Source organism: Eptesicus fuscus, chromosome 8, assembly GCF_027574615.1.
Source record: "Eptesicus fuscus isolate TK198812 chromosome 8, DD_ASM_mEF_20220401, whole genome shotgun sequence".
Classification (NCBI taxonomy): domain Eukaryota; kingdom Metazoa; phylum Chordata; class Mammalia; order Chiroptera; family Vespertilionidae; genus Eptesicus; species Eptesicus fuscus.
This window is the reverse complement of record NC_072480.1, coordinates 22,700,124-22,724,044: the sequence shown is the minus strand read 5'-3', so window position 1 is coordinate 22,724,044 and position 23,921 is coordinate 22,700,124. Positions and strand designations below refer to the sequence as shown.

The window sequence follows — 23,921 nt, the reverse complement described above, 5'->3', positions numbered from 1 at the left end:
CAGGGCTAGCACCCTCAGTGACTGCGAGCTGTGGCTGCTGCCTGGATTGCCCCTCAGGAGCAGGGGTAGGTGAAGAGGCCCTCGGGGGCGATCGGGGCTGGCACCTGCTGATGGCACCAAGCGTTGGAGGCTGGCGCCAGGCACCGGCAGGGGGTGCAAGCAGGGTCGGCGCTGGCAGCAGATGTGAGCACTGGGCGGGACTGGGGCAGGTGGGAGCAAAGAATTTTCAGTAACCACCAGAGGCTTGTCCCGATGACAGTGACTGGCGCCCCATCTTGGTCTGGCACCCCCGCTCACCTGCTCCACCATCCCGCCACGGCCAACGCCCGCCATGTTCAGCACTCTGCTGCCTTCTGCTGACATCCACCATGTTCTGGGCGCACCCCCTGGTGGTCAGCGCACATCATAGCAACTGGTTGTTCAGTTGTTCAGTTGTTCCACCATTCAGTCTATTTGCATATTAGGGTTTTATCTAGAGAGATACTATTTAATTCACCCAATAGGACTCTAGGTGGTTTTATCCCATTACACAGAAAACAACACTGAGTACCAGAAAAAAATTAAAGAACCTGCCCAATACCATGTTGCTTGTAAACAGTTGAACCAAGAGTCAAACCCAGTTTGACTTGACTCCAAATCCTACACTCTTAACCTCTGCGCATCATCAATTAGTATCAGGACACACCTAGGCAGAGATGCTTGTGGTACTGGGGTAGAGACTGGAGAAGAAACATTGAATAAAACCAGTGGCAGGGGAACTTTCAAGGTTTGGAAAGTCTTGCCAGGTAGGCTTGACTGATGCCCAGAGCTAGACAACTCCTTCCCCTGGCAATTCCAGGGGAACACTTATAGAGCAAGCAGCTCTTCAAAATTCCCCAGTAACCCCCCCAAATTATAAAAATGTAGGAAACCCTCAGAGCCACTGGTAATGCTCAGTTACTCTCTGGGGTAATTTGAGCCCACTGTTCCCTTTTTCAAGAGGAGACCTGAAGAAGCCAGGTTCAAATTGTATGATTCCACAGAGATAGAAAATAGATCAGCGGTTGCTAGGGGCTAGGACATGAGGTAGGAGTTGACCACAAAAAGGCACAAGAAAAGTTTGGGGGGTGATAATGAAAATGTGTTATAGGCTAATTATGGTAGCCTTGAGACAATTGTATACATTTGTCAAACTCATTTGATCACACACCTAAAATTGGCAGATTTTGCCACTTCTCAATAAAGCTGATTTAAATATGTGTACACAGTTGTTTTTTTATTCCCAAAAGAAAGCTAGCTGATGAATCTGAGCTAAATTTGTATTGTATAACTTTTTGTAGGAAACCGTGGAACCTGAATCCATTCCGTTGTTCAACCTTCCCGGCAGGGAGGTCTTTCTGCAGGTGGCCACTGCCAGCTGATCCACTGTGTCCAATGGGAAGGTCCTGAAGGGAATTTTCAGGCAAATGCTTCTGTAGCCCTTTAAATAAGAAGCTGATTGCTAGAGTTACCTTGGCTTCCTGCCTCCTTTCCCGAATCTTCAGAGGTCATACTGTGTATTCAGTAGAAACATTCATCTGGAAAATTGCCTAGGGCCAGATTAAATATAACATCCCTGTTTTTAACTTGTATCTCACATGACATACCTGTCTTTATCTTCATATCTTGCTGCATTTTGAAGGCCATAGCCGGTCTCTATGTTTAGCTTTGAATGACAGGGGAAAATCCTGCTAAAAATACTAAATATCACAGCTACCACCTGCCTCAAAAGGCTTGGCATAGATTAAAAATTAGCGTATCAGTAAGATTAACTTCACCAGCCTTGTTGGTCTGTCCTTCCAGCTCTAGGTCACCCATCCCGTCCACCTTCTCTTTGATAAAGGTACTCTCTTCCTACTATGGCCAGTAAGTCCCTTTGCTTGCTGTGCAAGACCTCCTGTTTGGGAAAGATCTGGAGGTTCCTGACCCATGTTAATAGCTCATTTGGAAAAGGAACATAAGCCACACAAATATAGTCTAACATTGGAAAGAATCAGATCAGTCATGCAAATTAATAAGTACATAAGGTCATATCCCAACAGAAAAGAGTGCAGTCTCAGACAACAAAAGCTGCCAGAAAAAAATGGATTTTAAAGGGAAATGAAAAGACCAGCCTGACTTTGGACTCCTTTAAAAGCTATTAATGTTATTTGCCGTCATGTATATGATCTCCCGGGCTTTGTTGTTTGGGAGGCAGCCATTCTCTGTACCTCACAGCAAAGTATGAGCTAACCTATTAAGAGTTTTTTTCTAATTAAATTAAAAGAGTAAATAAAATAAAAGACAACAATTTTTTTCAAAGCACATGTTAATCATTTATTTAAAAAAAAAAGAGTACAGCATTGAAGGAGCCAGTTCTAGAGAGCAGAACTCATGAACATTAGGGGAAAATATGCCAAGACCAGATGATAAAGCCTCCAACAGCGCAGAAGCACATACACCCACAAGGTTTTCAAACTACATTGATTAAAGATGTACTTGCAGCAGGTTTTCTATATTTCTTCCTCAAAAAAAAAATTATTTTCTTACAAGTTTCAGTCTTAAACAAAGACAAAAAATGCATGAAATGATATGACTTCATACAAGTCTCACATATGCTCCAAGGGCTTTGTTATATAACCAGACATGCTGCCATTTTATTTCTGCCATATGATTTTCTTACAGTCTTAGAGTCATGTAAGTAAACATTCATGATGAGTGGGAAAAAGGTAATTTTGTCTCATATTTATTACATGAAAAAAATGGTTAGTTTTTATTTAAAAAAGAAGATGTAGGAAGATGCGGGGGGGGACAATAATTGGTTGGCAAATCTATTTCCAATCTTCCAAGCTATCTTTGGGTTCTACTTATTCCTATAAGTAGACAATGGGGGGAAATAACCCAGAGCCTCTTCTGCAGATCCACATGGGGTTGATTTTCAGTGTATGCTTCAATATACAAAAAGGCTTTTGTCCAGAAAACTCAGAGGATTTTACAGATAAAATATAAGCACGCTAAATTTACTTATCTGCTACATACAAAACACCCTTTCAGGTTCAAGCAGGAAAACAAAGTTAGAGATTTGGTTCTTCAAGGAGCTTCAGGTATTACTCTGCATAATTAGGCCCAGGTTTTTGTCAGGTATGGAAGAATTATTTGTGCTACATGGAGGAGACTGGTCACTGAGCCTCTCTGCTGTCAAAGAAGCCCCAGAAACCATACAGAGTCCTCTTTAAGTTCCATCATTTCCAGATGTCACCTCACTGAAGGCTTTTTTGGGTCCATACTGTCCCTAGACCCCTGACAACCCCATCCTGGAAGAGCCTTATTTCAGGAGGGAAATGAATCCTAAGAGGCAGACAAATCAGGACAAATATCTTAAGTTTCTAGTGCGGTAGAACTATGCTCCCAAATATTAGTACTAAGCAAATATACTTCTATTCCTCTTGCAGGTATCTAAACAAGTGGAGAATAGCATTTTTTTCAACTAATAGTTTATTTCTCTCTTGCTCTAATACCTAAACAGTTTAGCGGGGTTCCTGGTCAAAGATAAGATCATAATTCAGAAGGTAACCATCATTATAGACAAAAAGTTTCTGTTCAAAAGGGTGATAATTAATGCTCTGCACTTTTTCCTGCATCTTGTGCATGACAATGTTTAGGTTGCCCTCTCTCCCTGTGTTTGTGTCATAGTAGTAGAAAATCTCCTCTGTTCTGGTGTTCAGAGTACGGGTGGCATACAGAACCCCACAAATCATGAAGGCGTTAGAAACAGATGGTTTATACTGCTTGGTATGCCAAGTTTCTAGCACCACAAGTGTGGTGTCATTGAGCTTACTAATCACGATGTTACCAGTGCTGGCTTCCGTTGAATAGATCACCCACAATCCATTCTCATCTACAGCCAAATCAATATCTTGCCAACCAACGTTAGCATATGAAAAGCGGTTATTAAAGGCAGCATCAGGGAGGGTTTGAGTCACAGCAACCGTGTTGGTGGTCAGGTTAACTTTGGCAATGTTGCGGGTGTTGTACCAGTTGATATACATGTTGTTTTTGTAAACTGCTGTACCACTACCTTGACCATACAGAACCCGGTACTCTCGGGCATTTATATACAATAGCAGGTCATCCAGCGTGTTATAGAGTCTGTAATATTCCAAGAGTCTCCCATCTGTATTCAAAGGTGCCACCCAATACAGCCCTTTGTCTGGATTCTGGGGAGAATAATCCCGACCCCAGGCACCATACTTGTAAGCAAACCCTCTCCAGTTGAGCTGAACTATAACAGGTCTGCTGATGTTCACCACACCACCGTGAGCACATGTCCCTGTACAAACCAGAAAACAAAAGGGCATTCTTAGAGAAAATGAATGACAAGATACAAACAGTTCATTATCCTAAGAACTAAAGGAAGGCATAAATAGTTGTCTTGTTGACATTCAATGACAACAGTGGTTCTAATGGAGAAGAGCCAAAACCTTCTCTTGGTTTCAGGCTCAGTGCAAACCTGCTATCAGCTCCACAGAGAACTTACCTTTCATGTCCATGGATTGGCTCTCAGCCTGGAAAATGGGGTTATGAAACTGCCAAGGTTAGAGGGACAGCCCAAAGACAGAAACGGAGGATTTGGGGAATTTAATGTATTTTCTTCTATCAGGGAGCATTTTGCAAATAGTATTTCATTTCCGTTTTCTTATAGAAAAAAATCAAGAAAGCAGGGTCATCCCAGAATCTTACCCTGTTCTCATAAAGGCAGAAGGTGCCAGGCTCAGGAAGAACGTGATGAAGGAGAAGACTGAGCCAGGCAACTCTCCTTTCCCTTCCCCTTTCTCCCTTCGCCTGGGACTCCAAGTGCATACCCATGCCCAGTACCAAGGCTGCCCCAAGCGAATCTTAATCGAAGAAGTTTTAAATGTGATATTTTAAAGATACAGAAAGATGGTCCTATAATGGCAGGATTTCAGCCTTGAGAAGCATTGGAGTTATTTTAGGGCAACACTGCCTGCTCTGTGCCCAAAGCATAGCCCATCACATAGAGCCCTTGGTGATTATCTTGCTGCAGAGTTATAAGGAAGGTCTTGTTGTTTATCACCTGTGTTCTACTACACCATCGGTTGCCAACCGGTGGTCTGCGGACCACTGGTGGTCTGTGAGGTCCGAAAGGTTGGCGACCGCTGTACTACACCACAGAATGACAGGCAAGTGCCTCATCATTCCCATTCTATTCTGTCATTGTCACAAAGTGTACAATCAAGTGGGACCAGACTCACTGGTCCACTGAATTGATATCCCCTGTAACACTTGGGTGAATGAGTCAGGCTGAGTAAATGGCCCTTCACCTTGCATTTCCTCTAAAATGCCTGTGAGCCCAAACTGTTTTTGAGCTATAAAATCTATATGCAACCCTTATGACCTAACAATCGGAATGACCGGTCTACCGGTCCTATGACGCTCAACGCAGGAGCTGCCCCCTGGTGGTCAGTGCGCTCCCACAGCTGGAGTGCCTCTCAGCTGAGCGAGGGGAGTGGCGGCTGCTTTGGCACTGCTACATCCCTTTGGCCCCATCAGGCCAAAACCTGGCAGTCTGACATCCCCTGATGGGGTCCGGATTGAGAGAGGGCGCAGGCCAGGCTGAGGGACCCCACCTGTTCACAAATCCGTCCATATTTTTATAATAATTATTCAAAGAGTTGAACACACATTTTCTGGGCTCTTAAATACCCTTAAAAATGGGTGAGATTGTTTCTTGGATAACACACACACAAAAAAATACAACTTCAAGTACGTTTTAGGACATTTTGCCTCATCCTGCTGCCTGAAACAGAGCAGGTTGGGGAGGAGGGATCAGAATCTGAATTGCTGACTCTGGCTTTAAATGCTTGGAGGAAATCGGGGAGCTTAGGAGAACATATGAAGTGAGCTGAGCTCCAAAGAATTGCCTGAGGTTAGCATTGGATGGCGGAGGGGGGGGGGGTGGCAGTAAGCAAAACTTTGCCTCTGAGTCTCTGCTCCTGACCCATTCTCCTCCTTGCGAAATGTCTCTCCCTCTCCCCACCTCACTCAAGGACTGATCAGAGGTGAAACCATTACTAGAAATCCTGCTTTTGTTTTTCCAGTCTGCTGGTGCTTTTTGGTCCCAGAATTAAATACATGCTCCTTAAATGCTCTCATAAATCTGCAGTTGGTGGGAAAGCCAGCCAACCATACAACAGGTAGAGAAATAAAACCACGCTGTACCCAACCTCAAATAATTTTGCATATCATTAAGCAGAACACAGTCGTTGGTTTATTTTAATAATGCATGCGCCATTTCATAAATAAAAAAGCAACATGTGTTCAGCCAAGAGACTGCTCCCACTAAAGAAACAATAAATAAAATTATAAATTATTATTTCTTCTTCTAAAAGTGATCTCTCAGATGAATGCTTGTTTGCTTTTGTTTATGAAACAATGCATAATTATTAAAATAAAGTTAGCGGTGTGTTCAGTTTAATGATAACAAAAAGTATTCGAGTTTCCATATGCTACAAACTGGATTTTCTAGTTAAAATATCTTCCTGAGAACTTATTTATTTAACTACCTTTCACTCTGAGGAAATGAAAGAAAGTCGCTTTTTTCTTGCAGGTTAGAAGACTTAGGAATTGTTTGCTTAATTAAATCATGCCTTCCTGGAAAGGAAATATCCCAAGCCAATAGCCACAAAATATTTAAAGAAAATTTATGATGCATATAACTAATTCAATCATCACCATGGGGTTAAAGATAATAAACTACTCTGTCCTAGATGTGGAAATCCTTATATATGAAGGAACCAAAATAACATTTTCTTTAAAATCACTACCACTACTACTAGCACTAATAATAGTAATGGCTCATCACTTCACATGTTGGCCAGGAAATTAAAATTATACCTGGTATAAATATTAAAACTGTATGAACTTAAATCTCTTTTCCTCACCTCCCAACCATTCCTAAATAATCTCCTGTTTGTTGCTTTTGTTTTGTTTTGTTTTGTTTGCTATCTTTACTTTATCCTCTGTCTCCTTTGGGCCATTTTTAGGATGCTGGCTCTGGTGAAAAGTGAATGCAGGGAAAAAACTAGGCATTGTTGCCAATACTACAGATGTGACTATAGCCGTGCAAAGCTATGGCGGACTTCCCTGGCTCCTGGCAGCAAACAGTCTTGGAAACAATGCTGAAACTGACAGCCAGTACCCACTGCTCATCCAGCCCAGCCAGAGTCCCCAACCCTGCCCCCAGCTACTCACCTACCCTACGCTTCTCCCCATCCCTCCTATATCGACCCCCCTCCAGGTCTCTTTCTTCATTTCAGGAGTATGTTAGAGATACTCCATTCCCTTCCTTACCCCTCCATCCCAACTTTACCCTGCTACTGGCATAATAACCCATAGCCCAGCCATGACACAAGAACTATGAAAAAACAATGAATTATTTTGCATTTTCTGCTAGAAGAGAACACAGCATAGAAGTGAGAGCAAAAGTGCCCCTTTAGCTCCTCCACAAGTAAGGAAGAGAAGGTGATTTGGTATTAATCTGGTTGGTGAGTTGCTGGAACTTTCTTGTCATTCCTGGAGTCACAGGTGTACCTCTCTCTATTAGAGCATCTATGGAAGGCAGCCTGGCACAATGAAAATATTACCAGGCAGATTTCAATTCAGTCCTGACCCCAGTACTTACTAGCTGTGTGTCCTTGAGCAAGTTACTTAACCTCTAAGAAAAAATACTAATACCAACTCTACAGGACTGTTCAAAGAAATAGAGAAAGGGTAGGTACATGTAACTCAGTGAACGGTAACTATCATGTTACCATTGAAGGTCTATGTGACTGTCGGCCTTCCTGAACAGTTGTTTTATACCCATCCTGGTAACCCCAGTACTCAGAATAGGGCCAGCCCTACAGTGTTTGTGGAATAAGGGAATAAAACACCAATCAAATCTCTCAAAACCAGTTTATCTACCCTTATTGATAAAATATCAGCCCTCTCCCCTGCTATATATCTGAATTTTTTGAAGACCCTGGTGTTCACTTCCTAGAACATCAGACAAGGAACCTCTACACAATGGTAGCCTTGACTGGCAATCTCTTCACCATGTAATTCATTAGCTATTGCCATGACATTCTGAAAATATCCTGGGAAGCCACATGATGAAACTTTAAATTCTGTAGCTTGGCTTTTTTAAAGTATCATGGTTAGCACTTTTATTTAAAGCTGAAGATTATATACCTGCAGAGGAAACTCAATCTTAGATCTATCAGTGTGCTCTCTCACCTGGACAAGTGAACTTCGAGCCAAAAGGAGAATACAATTGACATGTGAAAATTAGGCAATTAAAATAGTAATAATTATAAAATAATTAAAACTAAATTGACTCTGAATTATTGGATATATGCTACCCAACACTTTGTTCTTCCCCTAGGCTTGTGATTTTGGTAGGTCACCCCAAATCTTTCACACCCTAGTCAGTCACCAACCATTTACTGAGCACCTTCCCGTGTCAGCACAGAGCCTAGCATTTCTGAGCACAATGGTGATCAACCCCTGAACGTTTCCATCACATTTTGCCTACGCAGTCATTTAGATTCAGAGGGAAACAGAGAGACAGAGTCAGTTGTTTTCAGGAAAAAAAAAAGTTAATGAGCAGAAGGCCAATTCTTTTAGATTAGGAAGTTCTATGAAATGAAGCAGAAAAAGATGCCATTTGCAGCATAAAGCAAATGTAAAGTGCACTTTATTGAACCCTCGCTGCATGTCCTGGTTCTAAGACCAAGCTGACCACGGGGATAGCAAACCACAGCTGCAAGGGAGGGGCCAGAGGGCACAGAATGACTTCAGAGCTGAGACTTGCATGCGAGCTCTTTTGTTCAGTGCAACTCTGCAGTCCAAACAGCAGAGAGGCCAGATTTTAAAGTCCCATAATAGTGAGGAACTTTAATTAAAGTCTCCACAGGCTCACAACTTGGTGGAGCCTGGGGATTTTTCAATTCTGCATTATCAACCAATCCAAACAGAAAGAGAGCAAGTGAAAGAAATTGATTTAAAAGCATGACAAAAAGTCGGTTTAATATAAACATCATAAATATAATATGAACAAAGCTGAAGGAGGGCCAAGCGGCTTGGCTGGGATCCAGGTCCAGCCAAAGTTGTAGGAAAGTGAGAGGAAATCTGGGTCCAATTTGCTTAAACAACACAGCTGGGCTGGGATGGCTGACAAAAGTCTAAGTGTGAGGACCTAGGGGAAAGTTCTGGGAGAAAATATTCTAACAAAAATAATCCAACAGACTCACTTGTTTCCTCCTTAGATACTAGGCAGTGTTCTTTCTCCCCCATCACTGCCCTTGAGTTATTGATGCCTGACACTGTCAGTCCTGAGATGACCAGGAAGGGAAGGGCTTTGCATTTCAGCCTCATCTCTGTCACTACCTATGTGGCCTCAGGAAAAGCAGCATCCTCACCATCTAAGTCCCCTCCTCTGAGAAATGATGGGCTGGGGCTAGGTGGCCTTGAATGTTCATTGCTGCTCCAAAATGTCCTCAATCTAAGGGATGCATAGGAGACTGTGCCAGAAAAATCTATTCCCTGGGGAAGATTTGCTGAGGTTAAAAAAAGAAAGAGAAGAAAAAGGAAGAAAGACTTGCTCAGGTATTATCAGGGGGTATCAATGCTTCGACTCTTGCTCTCAGGGAGCCCTTGGTGGCCTAGCACAACGAGCTCTCATTTACAATGCATGTTGACACCACTGATCCCAGACCCAATTGAGCCTCACTTTGTTACAGAGGCCAGAACATGGCCTTTGTCCTAAACCTCCTCTGTATGTCATACTGCTACAGATTCCCAACAGCAGAAGGAACAGGACCAAGAGGCTTAAAACTATGGCAGCATCTAATTAAAGCCTTAAAGAAGCCAGCCACACTGACAAGGATCCGGAAACTCGGGGCCTAAAAGGAAACAGGTTTGACAATAGGAATTAATGAAAATAGCAAAAGCTGACCCTTTGATGAAAAGATACAGTCCTCATTCAGACCGAGATGCTCACGGCCTGTAGTAATTGTTTCCCTGTGACAAGGTGTCTCTACAGGACAAGGGCTGACTGCTGCAGCAGAGGCTGGCTTCAGTCCGCCCGGAGGGATGTGCTGAAGCGCACACTGCCCTGGCACTTGCCTTTGTTCTCAGCAAGGTTTTCATTTCGATGATCCTCGTTAGTAATAATAACAACCGCCAGTGTTTAAGTGCCGATCATAGAGCTCTGAGCTCCTCAAGCGTTGTTTCATTAACCCTCACAGCAACCCTGCAAGGCAGGCACTACTATTCTCCCATCTTATAGTGAGGAGATTAAGGATCTTTTCACTGTGGTCACATAGCTGGGAAGTTCAGGTCTTTGGGGACCCAAAACCAAGCTCCTGGCCCCTACACTCCATTACCTCCATTCACATTCTCGGGGTACGTAGGGAGCACCCATCTCTATGCTATACTTGACCCCAAGTGTGGTTCATTAGAGAGACGCCACCTCTGCCCTCCAGGAACTCAGTCCAGGAGGGACAACAGGAGACACCCGCAAGTACAGGACATGTGGGGCCACCTGTTAAATCCTCACTGAATCCCAGGACACACTATACAGCAGGTGCTCAACATGCACTTCAGAAGAGCACAGAGAGCCCTGGCCAGGTGGCTCAGTTGGTTGGAGCGTCATTCTGCACACTGAGAGGTCTGAGTTTGATTCCCCGTCAGGGCACAGACCCAGGTTGCAGGTTTGATCCAGCAACCGATGAATGTTTTTCTCTCTCCCTCTCCCTTCCTCTCACTCTAGATTCAAGTCATAACCCCAGCTCATCAGCTAAAGGAGCTAATCAGCCCTTACAACCCACAGAGAGTGAGGAGGCCATGCAGATTCCAGACCCTCTCACAGGCCCCCTGATAGCAACTCCGTCACTGAGGGATGTTTGTCCTATTAGTAAATGCGGAGGGGATATATGTAAATGTGGATTTTGCTTTAAATCAACTCATTGTTCGTGCTTTTCCCCTGTGAGCGCCAGAATGTGATCGTTTGTAAAGCTACTAGGGAAGGAGATCTAAGACATGGAAGGGTAAACTCAGGACTGCAAATGCCCATCCTTGCTTAGGGTTACAATCCGAATCCCTTCCCCACCCCGCTCTAGGCTTCTGGGGGCCTGGCTCAAGTGGTAGAAATGTGACTTGCTTACCTGGAGCGGGAGGAGGGGGGGCCACAGGGATGTGTTCATCTTTAGAGGCTTCACATTCCTTCAGCTTGTTCTTCAGCACCATGATTTCTCGGCGAATGCTAAGGACATTGTTTTTGTCTAGTGTCTCGAGCTTCTCTACCAGGAGAGTCATATTCCTTATCTAAGAAAATAAAAATTCAGAGTGACTTTATATTATTGTGCAATTTCTTTCATAAACATTCCGAGGCTGAATTTGTCACTTAGTGAAACATCACTAGAGAATACACCCGAGATTCTCCTGAATGGTTTCATTTGGAAGAATACATTTTATGGTTTTGCGTGAATGCCTGTCAGATCTCAGGCAGATGTGTGTGACAAGAAGAAAATGGCAAAGATTTTAACAGCTTCAATAATAGAGCACAGGCTCAGTCTAAGCACCCACAAATGTCCATTAATGTTCATTTCTAATAACCTTCTCCTGTAAACTCGTGTTTACTCCTGTTGTATCATAATTAAGTTTTTAATGAGTGGTGAGAGCCAGAAAAAACTTAAATTCTAAAATATGTAACTAGAATTCTCAATTATAGCCTATGTCATGACTGTGCTAGTAAATTCTCATTGATATAAATTACTCAACCATGGTCTTTATCCACAGAGTTTAAAAGGCTTCACTAAAACATACTCAGAAGAACCTCCCTTAAAAAGGGTTGCCAGTATGTAAAAAGAAATTCCAAGAGGGATCAAGGATTACATGATCACCCAAAAGGAGAAACAGATCTAGTGAGTCCAAAATCAGGTAAATTGTGGCTTCTAGTCCCATGAGGATAAAACCAGAACAGAGAAGACACTTGGTCTATGTTGTCCATAAAGTTGTTTTATGTCATCTCCTTTCTAGAGACATGTAAATGCCATTGGCTCTGGGACAGGACCCTGATCATTAGTTGACACCTGCTCCTCAGTCAATATGTCCCCCTTGTGCTTAACTTACTATCTAAGCAGAACACCAGGATATGTCACCTGATCCTGAGAGAGTGCAGAATTAGAAGTCGGAAGAAAGAGATCTGTACATCCTCAACCTACCACTGATAACTGAGGACATTTATTATTAATACACTGAGAAGTGAGTTCACCCCTTACCTCTACTTCTAGCTGGTCAACAATTACTGAGCTTCCAACAAAAGTGTCCTTCAGCCGGATGATCAGCTTCTCCATCTCCTTCACTTCTATCTTGATCAGTTCAAAGTCCAATTCAGTGTAAGAAATAGAATCCTTTTCCATGATCTCTACTCGGACAGTTAGGTTTGAGAGTTTCTTTTCATAGATACTGATTAACTGGACATACTCCTTGACCTAAAATGGAATAAAAAAAACCTCAAGTCAGTTCTCAGAGTGGGATCATACAGTCTTCCTCTACTACCACACCTTTGGGGGCAATTTGATTGCTGTTAATCATTAAAGAAACAGATCAAAAATATATTTCACAATATATTTTTTCATCTAGCCAAATCAAAACTATAAAAAAAATATTACTACAATTGGGGAGGTGGATTTTGCACTTACATAGACCAAAAATAATTTTGTTTCAGAATCATCATTTGCAAGTACATTTTCATCTCTGAATTACTATTTGAAGATATCAGCTCTCCAAACTAAACTGTTTGAATCAACTCTCCCTTCAAAGCACATGCTCTAAATCAGGGTTTCCTAACCTCAGCACTATTGACATTTGGGACTAGATCTTTCTTGTGTATTACAGGACCTTTAGCAGCACCCCTGGTCTCTAAATGCCAAAGGCACCCACCCCTCACCCAGGTGTGACAATCAAAAATGTCTCAGAGTTTGCTAACTGTTCCCTGGGGGCAAATTCACCTTCATCGCCACTACCACCACCTTTCTCCATTTGGAACCACTGCTCTAGAAGAAGAAATGCACTAAGTACAAGTCTTTCCTTGGTCACCATATGCAATTAAGTTTTGAGCCCCTCTGCCTTTTATAAAATGGCATAAAGACTTAACTTACTACATAGTATATGAGTGTATGTGCACATTTCATTAAGTGTACCCATATTTATTCCAAGAACTGATCGTTGCAATCAGACCTTAAAATTACACATTTGTTGCATATATTTAAATACTTTAATCATTAAAATACTTCCAAAAATTCCCTTGGTATTTTAATGTATAATTGGAAAGCGCCAAATGGATATTTCAATAAACACAGTTGGTTCTTTCTGTGTCTGATCTCTAAAAGACATGCCATGGTTTGGGTTTTATTTTTAAGGATCTGCTCATTATAAGTTGCTGGTTTTACATTCTTTTTTAAAAATTTGAACATAAGTGATACTTTTCCCCAGACCATGCTAATGTCAAGTAGCTGATCCACAGTGCCTGGATAAATTCAGGGCCAGATGTTGGCCTCTAATCCTTGTAATACTAAAGGCAGCCCTAACTTCTGTCATTTTAGCCCTTCCACTTAACCCCACAGTGCAAATTAGTATAGACTCATAGGCCGCAGACCTAAAGAGCCAGGGCTTCAGGCGGAGAGGATTTTAATGAAAGTTGAAAATGCAGCCGTTGGCACTGCTCATGTATCTCCTCGGGCAACTGATGCTCACGGCCATCAGATGTGCCATCACCCAGAGGATGATCAGGCTGGTGATATTTTGGCAGATAAGGAGGTTAAATATACACACATATATATGTATGAAACCTAATAAGCGAGCCTCCAAAGTACAAACACAGATATAAGGTAACCAGGTTTCAATTTCTAAAATAAAATTTTAAAAATTCTACATAAAACCTTGCCTATAATAAAATAATAACAATAAAGTGCCAATCCATTGCAGAAATTAAAGTTTGTGAAATGAGTATTCCTGTTGGCATTTGGCCTTGCCAGCTCTTAGAACAAATGAAACACCCTCTGCTTTCCTGGAACATTTTGGTGGCACGTCGCAGCTGTTGTTCCACAAAAATGAATGACTCAACTGTCATCTGTGCTAAACAAAATGCGGCTCTCTCTGAAAACCAAGGCATAACTTGGAGTTTGTTTGCGATGAGAATGTGTGGTGTGCCGGCACTAGTTCGGCCACTAAATGAATGGTCTCTGGAGATCTGTTTGGGGAAGGTTTAGGTTCTTTCAGTTGAGACTGTGTTCAGGAAAACGGGAATCTCCCATGGAGCTCTGGAAGACAGGGGAGAATTTGAGGATGAGCCAGAAAAACTTCACAGTCTGAACTTTACTAATCCAAGTGGGTTGTTAGTATAAAATGTTAGCATCTACAAATCTTTAATGCTGAGATGACATGGAAAATTCTGAGAACATCCCAGCTCTCTGGAAGCTACAGTCTCAGCTGAGGCAGCCCAACCTGCCTTAGGATGTGCGGAAGAATGCGGGTCTTGCCTTAAGGAGATATATCCCTGTGTCAATATCTCTACCTAAGGCTCCTCCTCATCACTACAAGTTTGAGCTTTAGAAGATTCATCTATGCTGGCCTTCAATTCACAGCCTAACATTCAGAGCATCCATGCTTGTATTTATTGTACACATATTATGTCATTGATGGGTTCTAAGAATCAAAGTTTGTTTAGGGATTTGTTCTGGAATGTTTGTTGTTGTTCTGTACAATAAATGTGGTCCTGCAATAAATAAGGATGCAATACAGCAGGCTATTAAACTAAAGAATTAGTCTGGCTTGTGTTTCTACCAGTTCTCCAAAATTTGTGATCATAACTATGGCCAGATTATTTGAAATAAGTAAATGTACTTTGCAGCATATTCTTATTTTAATACTAGTGGGGGGGCGTGTTTCTCAGCCCAGTCTGCACCCTCTCGCAGTCTGGGACCCCTCGGGGGATGTCCTTGCACTGCCACGGAGGCCCTCAGCTGTGCTCGCCAGCTGTGAGCCCAGCTTCTGGCTGAGTGGCACTCCCCTCTATAGGAGTGCACTGACCACTAGGGGCAGCTCCTGAACTGAGTGTCTACCCCCTTCTGGTCAGTGTGCATCAGCGACCGGTTGTTCTGAGGTTCGGTTATTTGCATATTAGGGTTTTATTAGATATGATGATAATATCTTTCAAAATAATGCAATGAGATTAAATGAGCTTGAATTGACCATCACAACATATGAAGCATCTCAGAGTTATACCCATATGAACTCTAATCTGACCAAATCATTTAATTTCTCTAAGCTTTAATTTCTTCCTATAAATTGGGGATAAAGGTATCAAGATACAAGATTATTGTGAAGACTAGAGATAATATGTATTAAGTGCCTAGCATAATGAATACCCAGTAAATTACAGCAATTATTAGAGAAACAGTGATTTGGGTTTTTTTCAATCTGACCTTTCAATTTATTATATTTCACTGCACAAAACATTGCTCAATCAATGTTGCTTGTTTATGAGTTGCCTAAATGTCTTGCAGGCTGCTTCAACCTTCTCATGCATGAAGAGCTATTAGCAAATGCTTGATATTAAATAACTTGACCCAAAGAACGTAACGTTCCAGAGAAATAAAATCCTGAGCTGCCTTTTGTGTCGTCCCCTTCCTTAGTCACAAGAGGACGTATCATAAACAACAGAGAAGTATAAAACGCTTTCAGCATCTTAGACAGAGACATAAGTCTTCTCTGTGTACTGGCAGCTAATGAATCAATGTAAGGCAGCGAAAACCCTTTTCTGCTGGTCTGCCCAAATGGGCATTCCCCCAGGCCTCTAGATAAACGGTGATTTCCAAGGCAACCTAGGGACAGCTATAATAATTCACCTGGAAACTCAAAAGCCCTCAGCTGAAGAGATAACTTTGGATTTGAAGGCATTAGTGACCTACTGCCTCTCTTCTTGGGTCTGCACTGGAGGATGGTAGCAGTATGGCAGAGAGGAAAGAGAACTGGGATTAACCAACCAGAGAGCAATGACCTTTGCTTTTATGTCTCTTTACCTTTATGAACCTGATTTTCCCTCTCTAAAATGGGAAGGAAAACATGGGCCTATCTGCCTTGAGAGTAGAATAGAAATGGGAGCATTTTGAAAAGCACAAACATAACATTAACATTATTTTTATTATCAACTGTCACACCTATCTAATTAGGCCTTAACCACAAATATTTTTAGGACAACTTACTGACATTTGCAGAACTCAAAGTTTTCCCCTCTACTCCAAACTCCCTCCCTGCCAATTATTAGCAAGGTAGATGCCACCTGCCCCTCTCACAGAATTGGAATTAAATGCCCCATATTCACAAATGGGCAAGCTACATGCTCTCTTGAGCAGCAGGGGGCTTCACACTGCCCTTCACACTCCTGCCAGCAGAGAAGACATGCAAATTAGGAGCTTGCACTATTTCAAAGCAAATGACTCTAACTGAAGAGATCTTTACCTAGGATTTTCCTCCACTTGTTATGTTTTTATGCATAACTTCTTATCTGTACTTGATTATGCTGGAATAAGGCTATGAATATTAATGGTTGGAATTTATAATTTAGTGCTATGCCTTTTCTGCTGATTAATTCAAGGACATTTTATTTCTTAAAAAGCTAGGTTCCTGGAGTTGTCAAGCACATTTTCCTGGACATTCATTTAAATTTAGAATATTTATCTACCAATTCAGGCTGAAAGCAGGATGCCAGCCTCACCATAATTTTTGTCTTAAAGGATAACTATGCTGGATATTGTGGTAGCTGAACTGAAATGTCTCAGGGAAACTTATTTTGAATCTTGCAGGTAGGCCAGAGCTCCTTGTAAATTAATGGATTTGTAATTAATAATGTATAATGTGATAATAGCCTAGAGTGAACTTCACCTGTGAGAAAATGGGAGCCTTTCTAATTGATTTTTAAGTTGGCTAAAAAGGTAGAAAGGGTCAAAACTGGAGTCCCATTGCTCCAGCCAGTTCAGGGGAAGGCAGGCCCTGCAGGACAACCTCCTCCACTGGAGGAAAGGGCTAATCAGGGTGGAGTCAAGGTCTCTACCGAGGCTGAGTGACCTTTTAGTCTTGATTCAGATTCCCAGGGAAGCCTTCATTTTTGGTCTAATGCTGGACACGTCTCCTGTACTGTTCCCACTGCGACAATAGACAATAACCACCAAAAGGGGGAGAGGAAAAAAAAAAAAAGTAAATTGAAAAGAGGAAATAAGAAAATAAATAAAAAGCTTAAGAAAGGAAGGAGTATAAGAGGCAGAAGATTTGGGGGAGTGGAAGAGGAGAAGGAAGAGGAAGAGAAATAGAAGGGGCCTCCCGAAAAGTAAGAGAAAACCAAAAAGAGTTTTAAAAAAATAAGGAAAGGGAAAGAAAGATGAGGAGGAATGGACAGGGAAAGGACTGAGGCGGGGGGAGGGGGGGGGAAGGGGTAAAGGAATAGGAAGAAAAAGTGTAAGAAAAGGAAGATAAAATAAAACATGAAGAGGATAGAGAAGAGGAAAGAAAAGAAAGCAAAGTTGGAGGGAAGACCAAGAAGAAGACCAAAAGGAATTAAAAGCAATGAAACAAAAACAATTGTAGACTTGGGGTTTGCAGGGAGAGCTCCAGGCCTCTTTCCAGCGGCATGAGCACCGCAATATTGCTGTGAGTGTACCCATGGCGTGAAAAATCCCCATCCCGTGTCTTCCGTTCCCTCATTCCTCCTCCTGTAAAGAACTCTACAGGTGTGCTGTAAATAAACGCTAAAGCCTCCAGAGGAGGCAAACATGCTGCCTGTGATGCCGTGAAGAACAGCTGCTTAGAAAGTCCTGAGTAAAAGTGTTTGGTGAACTAACAACAAAAGCAAACTCAAAGATACAGACAACAGAATGGTGGTTCCAGAAGAGAAAGGGGGTGAGGGGAAGGTGAAGTGGGTAAAGGGTGAAGTCAAATACATGGCAATGGAAGGAAACTAGACTTCAGGTAGTGCGCATGCCATAGAGTGCACAGATGTTGAATTATAATGTACACCTGAAAATTACATAAGGGTGTTAACCAATGTTATCCCAATAAATTTAATTTTTAAAGTTTTCTGTTCTGTTTGTTTGTTCTTATTAAGATATTGTTGGGAGAGGGGGAAATGCTTACTTTAGAAAGCTCTTTCTCGAACCTCTGGGAGAGGATGTGCGCTGTGATTTCCAAGTGTTCCATCCTATCCACGGGAAATGTGGTGTCTGGCAGGGCAACGGAGCACAGGCAGGTCCCGCGGTCATCCTTGGAGCCGGTGAAGTTGGAAAACTATAAATAAAAATAAGTTCAACATCAGTAATAAGCTGAGGAATGAGCTTTTTGGCAACTGGAGTGACAGAAATTGGCTTGTCAAAAGAGCGCTTAGAGACAAGCAAGTGGAGTCCAATACATAAATGAATAGAATCATAGAAACAAGCTAAAACTGCCATGAGTCACGGGCAGTAACTACTCTTAGCATTTTCGCCACATTCCCACCTGTTGGGCTAAACCACTGTGTTAGCCACTTTTATCTAAAAGAAGATTCTCCTTTCTTGAGGAGCCTTAAAGGAAATTATTACTGTCCCTATGTAAGGGAAGGGAAATAAAGAATGAATGAGAGTCCTAAATTTAAATTCCAATTCTACCACTTACCTGACAGGACTATGGAGCAATATAACCCTTAATGGTCATTGTAAGCTTCCCTACACACGAGAACAAAGGACCAGAGAAAAAGCTTGCTGGACACCAGGAGTCAGCCCAGACAAGGAATGGACACTGTCCTGAAGGCACCTGATCACACATCTGCACTCCATCTGCATTCCAATCCCGCCCCTGCCCCCCCTCCCCCACCCCCGCCCCATTCACCCCCCAAACCCACTGACTGCAAAAGTTTCCCGCCAATGACTGCATATAAGGATGAAACTCCAGCTCCTGAGTGCTGCCACTATCGACCCAATGTCCCCCTGGCTCGGTGCTGTGCAGCCCTTCCCTTGGATATCCCATTCTCCATCCCCTTTCCCTAAATAAAGTCAGTCTTTCTTTAGTCACCATCTGAGATGGCTATTTAGCCTACCACACCTGTCACTTCCCTCTTTAAGTCTCCGTTTCCTCATCTGTCAAACAGAGATAACCTACTTCCCAGGTTGTCCTTCAAATTAACTGCGTGATGTAAACCAAGTCCCGGGCACACGGTAGGTGATCAGTACATGTTACTTTCCTTTTCCTTCTACTTACTCATTTTCTTTTCCTCACCTTCACCCAAACCCCAACCCAACGCCCCTCACCCCATAGGAATGAGAAAACATCAAGGATATGGGTTACAGTGAAAATATACAATGCAAATTCATATCCTCTCTTCACCTGGGAAATGGTATAATTAACATCCTTTAAAGTGAAAAGAAACCAGCCATTTGTTAAAAACTGAACAATGTACGAGTTTGAAGGTCTTGTGCAAATTTTTTAAGTTTTCCAGCTTACCACTTTCAGAAAAGCCATTTTAAAATATTTGATGTTTCTTTAAAATATTCAGGCTCACACTTCGTTGCCACTGCATATTTTAAAATGACAGGTTTGAAAGATGTGGTTTTTCTTTTGTCCCCTTTGAACTTCCCCAATGGGATCCTGCCACAATTAACATTTTTTATTGCTGCTACTGCTTTACAGAGTAACTCTTGGCAGCCACCTGGCTGTGCCTTCCAGTGATCTCATCTGCCCGCCAGCCCAAAGCTCACCTGTGGACCTCAACCTGAAGTATCTGTTTCTGAAACTATCAAGAGGAGAGCAATGGTTTGCAGAGTGTGAAATAAATCCAGGCTACTCCTCTCAAAGTTTAGGAGGTCAGCTGGCTGCAGCTAAGGTTGTGAGTTCTGTGCACTTAATACCCACCAACCTCCATGATTCCTAAGCAAGCTGGACCTAGATGCTTCTGTAATCAAGAGTTATTCCATCAGTGATCTCTGTCTTTTGCATATATATATATATATATATATATATATATATATATCCCAAACTCCCTATGCCAAGTAAATTCCTGACAAGCCCTCAATTTCTTTTTCCCAATCACACCCACACCTACAAAAACTGAAGAATAAGGAGGAAGGACAAGCAGGTTTATGCTGAACACCAGGGCTAGGAGGGGGGGCAATTGAAGGGTCTTTGCCAGGATGAATAAGGACTGGACAAGCCACACTGGGAACCTGTCACAGAGGCCAGCTTCCCTTGGAACCAGCTTTATAATTCCCTCTGAAGATAGAAAGACTCCAGCTCAAGCATGCCAAGCCTTTTACAGAAGGACCAATATATCATGGGCTTTTCAAGAAATAGCTTATTATAATAACTGTGCCAATAAGAAAAAAAAAGTCTTACATTGCATTTTGACAAGGGAAGGTTAATTAGCGACACAAGGCAAGGTTGGACCATGTTTCGAGTTCTGTGAAAAGCTCTGTCAACTCAAAAAACACTGCAGGTCATCAAGCAGTCTCAAACAATCAACTAGAAACCACTAGCTAACAACTTTTCATTCTGAAGTTCACCTGAAAGGCAGGCAAATAATTATGAGCCCTGCTGACAGTCATTCCAGCAGCTTCTATTGAACATCTCTGTCCCGGTGCTGCAGACTCCCCAGCTGCCATCCTGCTTATCATCAGCCCAGCGTGCTCAGCTGACATCAAAATGGTCCATAAGTTTGATCAGTGTCTCCCATTAGAGATATTTTTGCTCCTCGCATTCAAAGACAATGAAGCTAATGGTGATGGGTCTCTCTCCGTGGTGAATGCTTAAACTCTATGTGTGTGTAATATGGAGAATGGAAGACAAAGGCAAGTGCCTGTCCCTTTAGTTATTGGGAAGGTATGTGACTCCCCTTGTGGAGGGCAAATAGGACCCTGACACCTCATACTGGCAGGCCCTAACTCAGCATGTGTTCAGTTAACATTTCCTGGTGTCTACAATGGGCCAGGCTCTGCGTTAGAGGGATAGACAAGGGAATCAGGCTCATTTGCACGGTGAAAGCCTCCGTTGTTTCAACAGCCTCTTAGCCTGATGCCAAAAGTACGTGACTCATTCCGGTTCCGACTCTGCCGGTTACAGTGTGGAGCAAAGCATGGAGCCTTTTCTCATCTGTGAAACGAGGACCCTGATGGCGGCCCCTTCATTGGAGGGCGGCACCTGAGGCATGTAGAGTGCTCTGAGCACTACAGCAGAAGGTGCGACTCACATTTGTGATTTGAGGTTGCAATTGGCTCTAATTAGCAGCCAAGTCTAAGTGCCTGTGAAGATTCAAGGCATAAAATAATGGCACTCAACATTTTCAAAGTACAGAAAATGATACATTTGGAATTTGCTCAATGACAGTTATGAAGGGGTTTTACACCATTTTCCAGAGAGCTCATCAAGCTGACAGCCAGCCCTAGAAAACTGGGTTTACAGTGGAAGTCACACCTTGCTGTCTGCTGTAAAAAAGAAGTTGGCGTTGTAATACTGACTCACCAGAGGAAGATAAGCAAACCAGGAAAGAAATTAAAACCTCTAACCACAATTTAACTACCATTTCTTATCTACTTTTAAATAATCATCTCCTTATCAGATAATAGGTGTTTTAGATTTCTCTGTTTCTTGACCTACATTTTATTTTCTGTTATTTTAGCTAATCGCCTTACTCAAATGTTGATTTCTGATTGGTGGTGAAGTTTCAAAATAAATTATTATTGTTGCCTCATTTAAAAAATGTTAAGTTATAATTATCTCCATGAAAATCATTTAGTTAAATGAAATAAAATGATGCATCTGATTTCTGGCTACAAAGAATAGTTGTGCATAATCTGGATTCCCAGGGCATTCACCTCTTAAATATAAGCAGTTTTCATCTATATGCCTTTAAAATACAGAAAGCTGCATAGAGAGAGATGGTGAGGAGCATGGGCAGACAGTATGAGCTACAGAACTTGATTGCTTAGTGACCTTAGCCAATGGCTTCACCTCTGTAAGCCTCATTTTCACATCTCTACAATGGGAACATTAATTTTATATACTTCTTAGGGTTAAATAAGATAATATATAATATACACTTAACATAGTCCTGGCATTTATTAGGCACCCAATGAACACCATTGCTGCCATTTCTATCTGGGTCCTATCCTAACTATTTTTTATTCAATAAATTTGTATTGCCTATATTAGCCCTGGTGGTAAAACAAAAACAACAAACAAAAGTCTTTTCCTCCCCTTTTCCCATTGGCCCTTCCATTCAGACATGATCACATAAGACCTGACCTGTGAGTAAAGATCACAGAAATGCAGAATGGGCTCTGGGAGATTTAAGACTCCCCCACCCCAATTCACACCTGAGCATGGAAAGCCTAGGTTTTGCAGGGCAAAGCTCCTACTGAAAGGCTCAGAGCTGATGTAGGCAGAGAAGTGAGGAATTGCTTCTTGCCCTCTCATCTCTCACCCACCATGCCTCTTTCTATTTCTTTAAAGAAGGTCCATAGGCCTCCTTCCCCAAAGAACTGGGCTCACTATGCGTTCTGTGATGTAGCCTCCAGCTGGACCAGTTTCTCTCTAGTGCATGGTTTGCTTTGTTGCTACTTCTGTTATTTTCAACTAAAAATGGCTCTAAAAATTCCCTATAAGGAAGACTGAAAGAGAACTATTACTCCCCTGGGAAAATATCTATGTGTAATAAGACTTTCCTAGAGACCAATGTCTCCTCCCCCTACTTCTGTTGCCCATCTCCTTTACAAACCAGGCTCAGAGAAACCGTCAGGGCTCCAATGAGAGACTGTGGCTCACTCTCCCTCCGGGGCTCTCCTTCACCATCCGCAGGGGCCCTGCTGGGCAGTAAATTAATTGGACAAGCTTCTCTGGAGCTGCACAGGCGGGGCCCCTTCCCTAACAGTTCTCACAGAAGATAGAACCTGGGCATCTCTGCTTTTGGAGCGCCCCTCCCATCCCTCCTCCCACTCTAAAGTGCAGCCAGGTTAGAGACCCTCTTTAAAGCTTAGATTGTTTCCTGAAAGTCGCCTGCTGGAGAACCCAGATGTCATCTCTCTTGCTAACAATTTAATTATTTCACCCAGGTTTTAATTCATTTCCATGGCGCCTACAGTTAACAAAGGGAGTCGTAAATCTTTCAGAGTGTTCAGGTCTAGCCATCCATGAAATTATATCCAGGTTCCCAAAAAGCGAGAGGAAGGGAATGAATGCAGCTCTCAGACTCTGGAGCCAACTCACCTGGGACCTAGAGCCAGAGCCAGAGCTGTAGCCTCTGCTGCCGCTGGAGCTGGAGGCACCGAAGCTGATGATGGAGCCGGAGTTAGAGACGACGGAGGAGCCAGTTTTGGGCAAGGAGCTGGGGCTGGGTACAGTGGTCCCCAAAGCCCCTGCAGCTGGGCCGAAGAGGAACAGAAGTGCTTCTAGGAAGGGGAGGCCGGGCTTCATCTTGTGCTGTTGGCTGGAGCAGCTGGCTTCTGCATGGAGTCCAGGGCCTTCTTATAGTGCCCAGTGGGGATTTCCCCAGGGCCAGCTTGTGGGGAAAGAGGAAGCCACCAGGGAGCACGTGACAGCCCTGGGAGGGTCAGGACACCCAGGAACCTGAGTCACCTCCACACCTTGTCTCTGAGCCCAGCTCTGTCAGCTGCCCCTTGATCTGGGTATCTCCTTCCAAATATTAATTCAAATGTGCTTTTTCAAGCCTAATATCTCATTTCCAGCATGCTACTTCCTTGAAAGAGGCGGTATCAAAGTAGTCTTTGTGGATAAGACAAAGCTGGAAGGTCCCAGGAAGGAAAGGCGACCCTCAGTCCTCTGCCAGA

The 23,921-nt window shown here is 42.7% G+C and overlaps 1 protein-coding gene across 1 annotated transcript; it reads right to left on the bottom strand.

Annotated features, from left to right (window-relative positions):
- Positions 1 to 2,343: 2,343 nt before the first annotated feature.
- On the bottom strand, positions 2,344 to 23,555 carry OLFM4 (olfactomedin 4). The gene is made up of 5 exons (XM_008145586.3): positions 23,341 to 23,555; positions 18,250 to 18,399; positions 12,339 to 12,551; positions 11,223 to 11,382; positions 2,344 to 4,327 (listed from the first exon to the last, which is right to left on the bottom strand). Exons 1-5 carry the CDS (start codon positions 23,545 to 23,547, stop codon positions 3,525 to 3,527), a joined length of 1,533 nt encoding a protein of 510 aa, XP_008143808.1. The 5' UTR covers positions 23,548 to 23,555; the 3' UTR covers positions 2,344 to 3,524.
- Between the last annotated feature and the right edge of the window lie 366 nt (positions 23,556 to 23,921).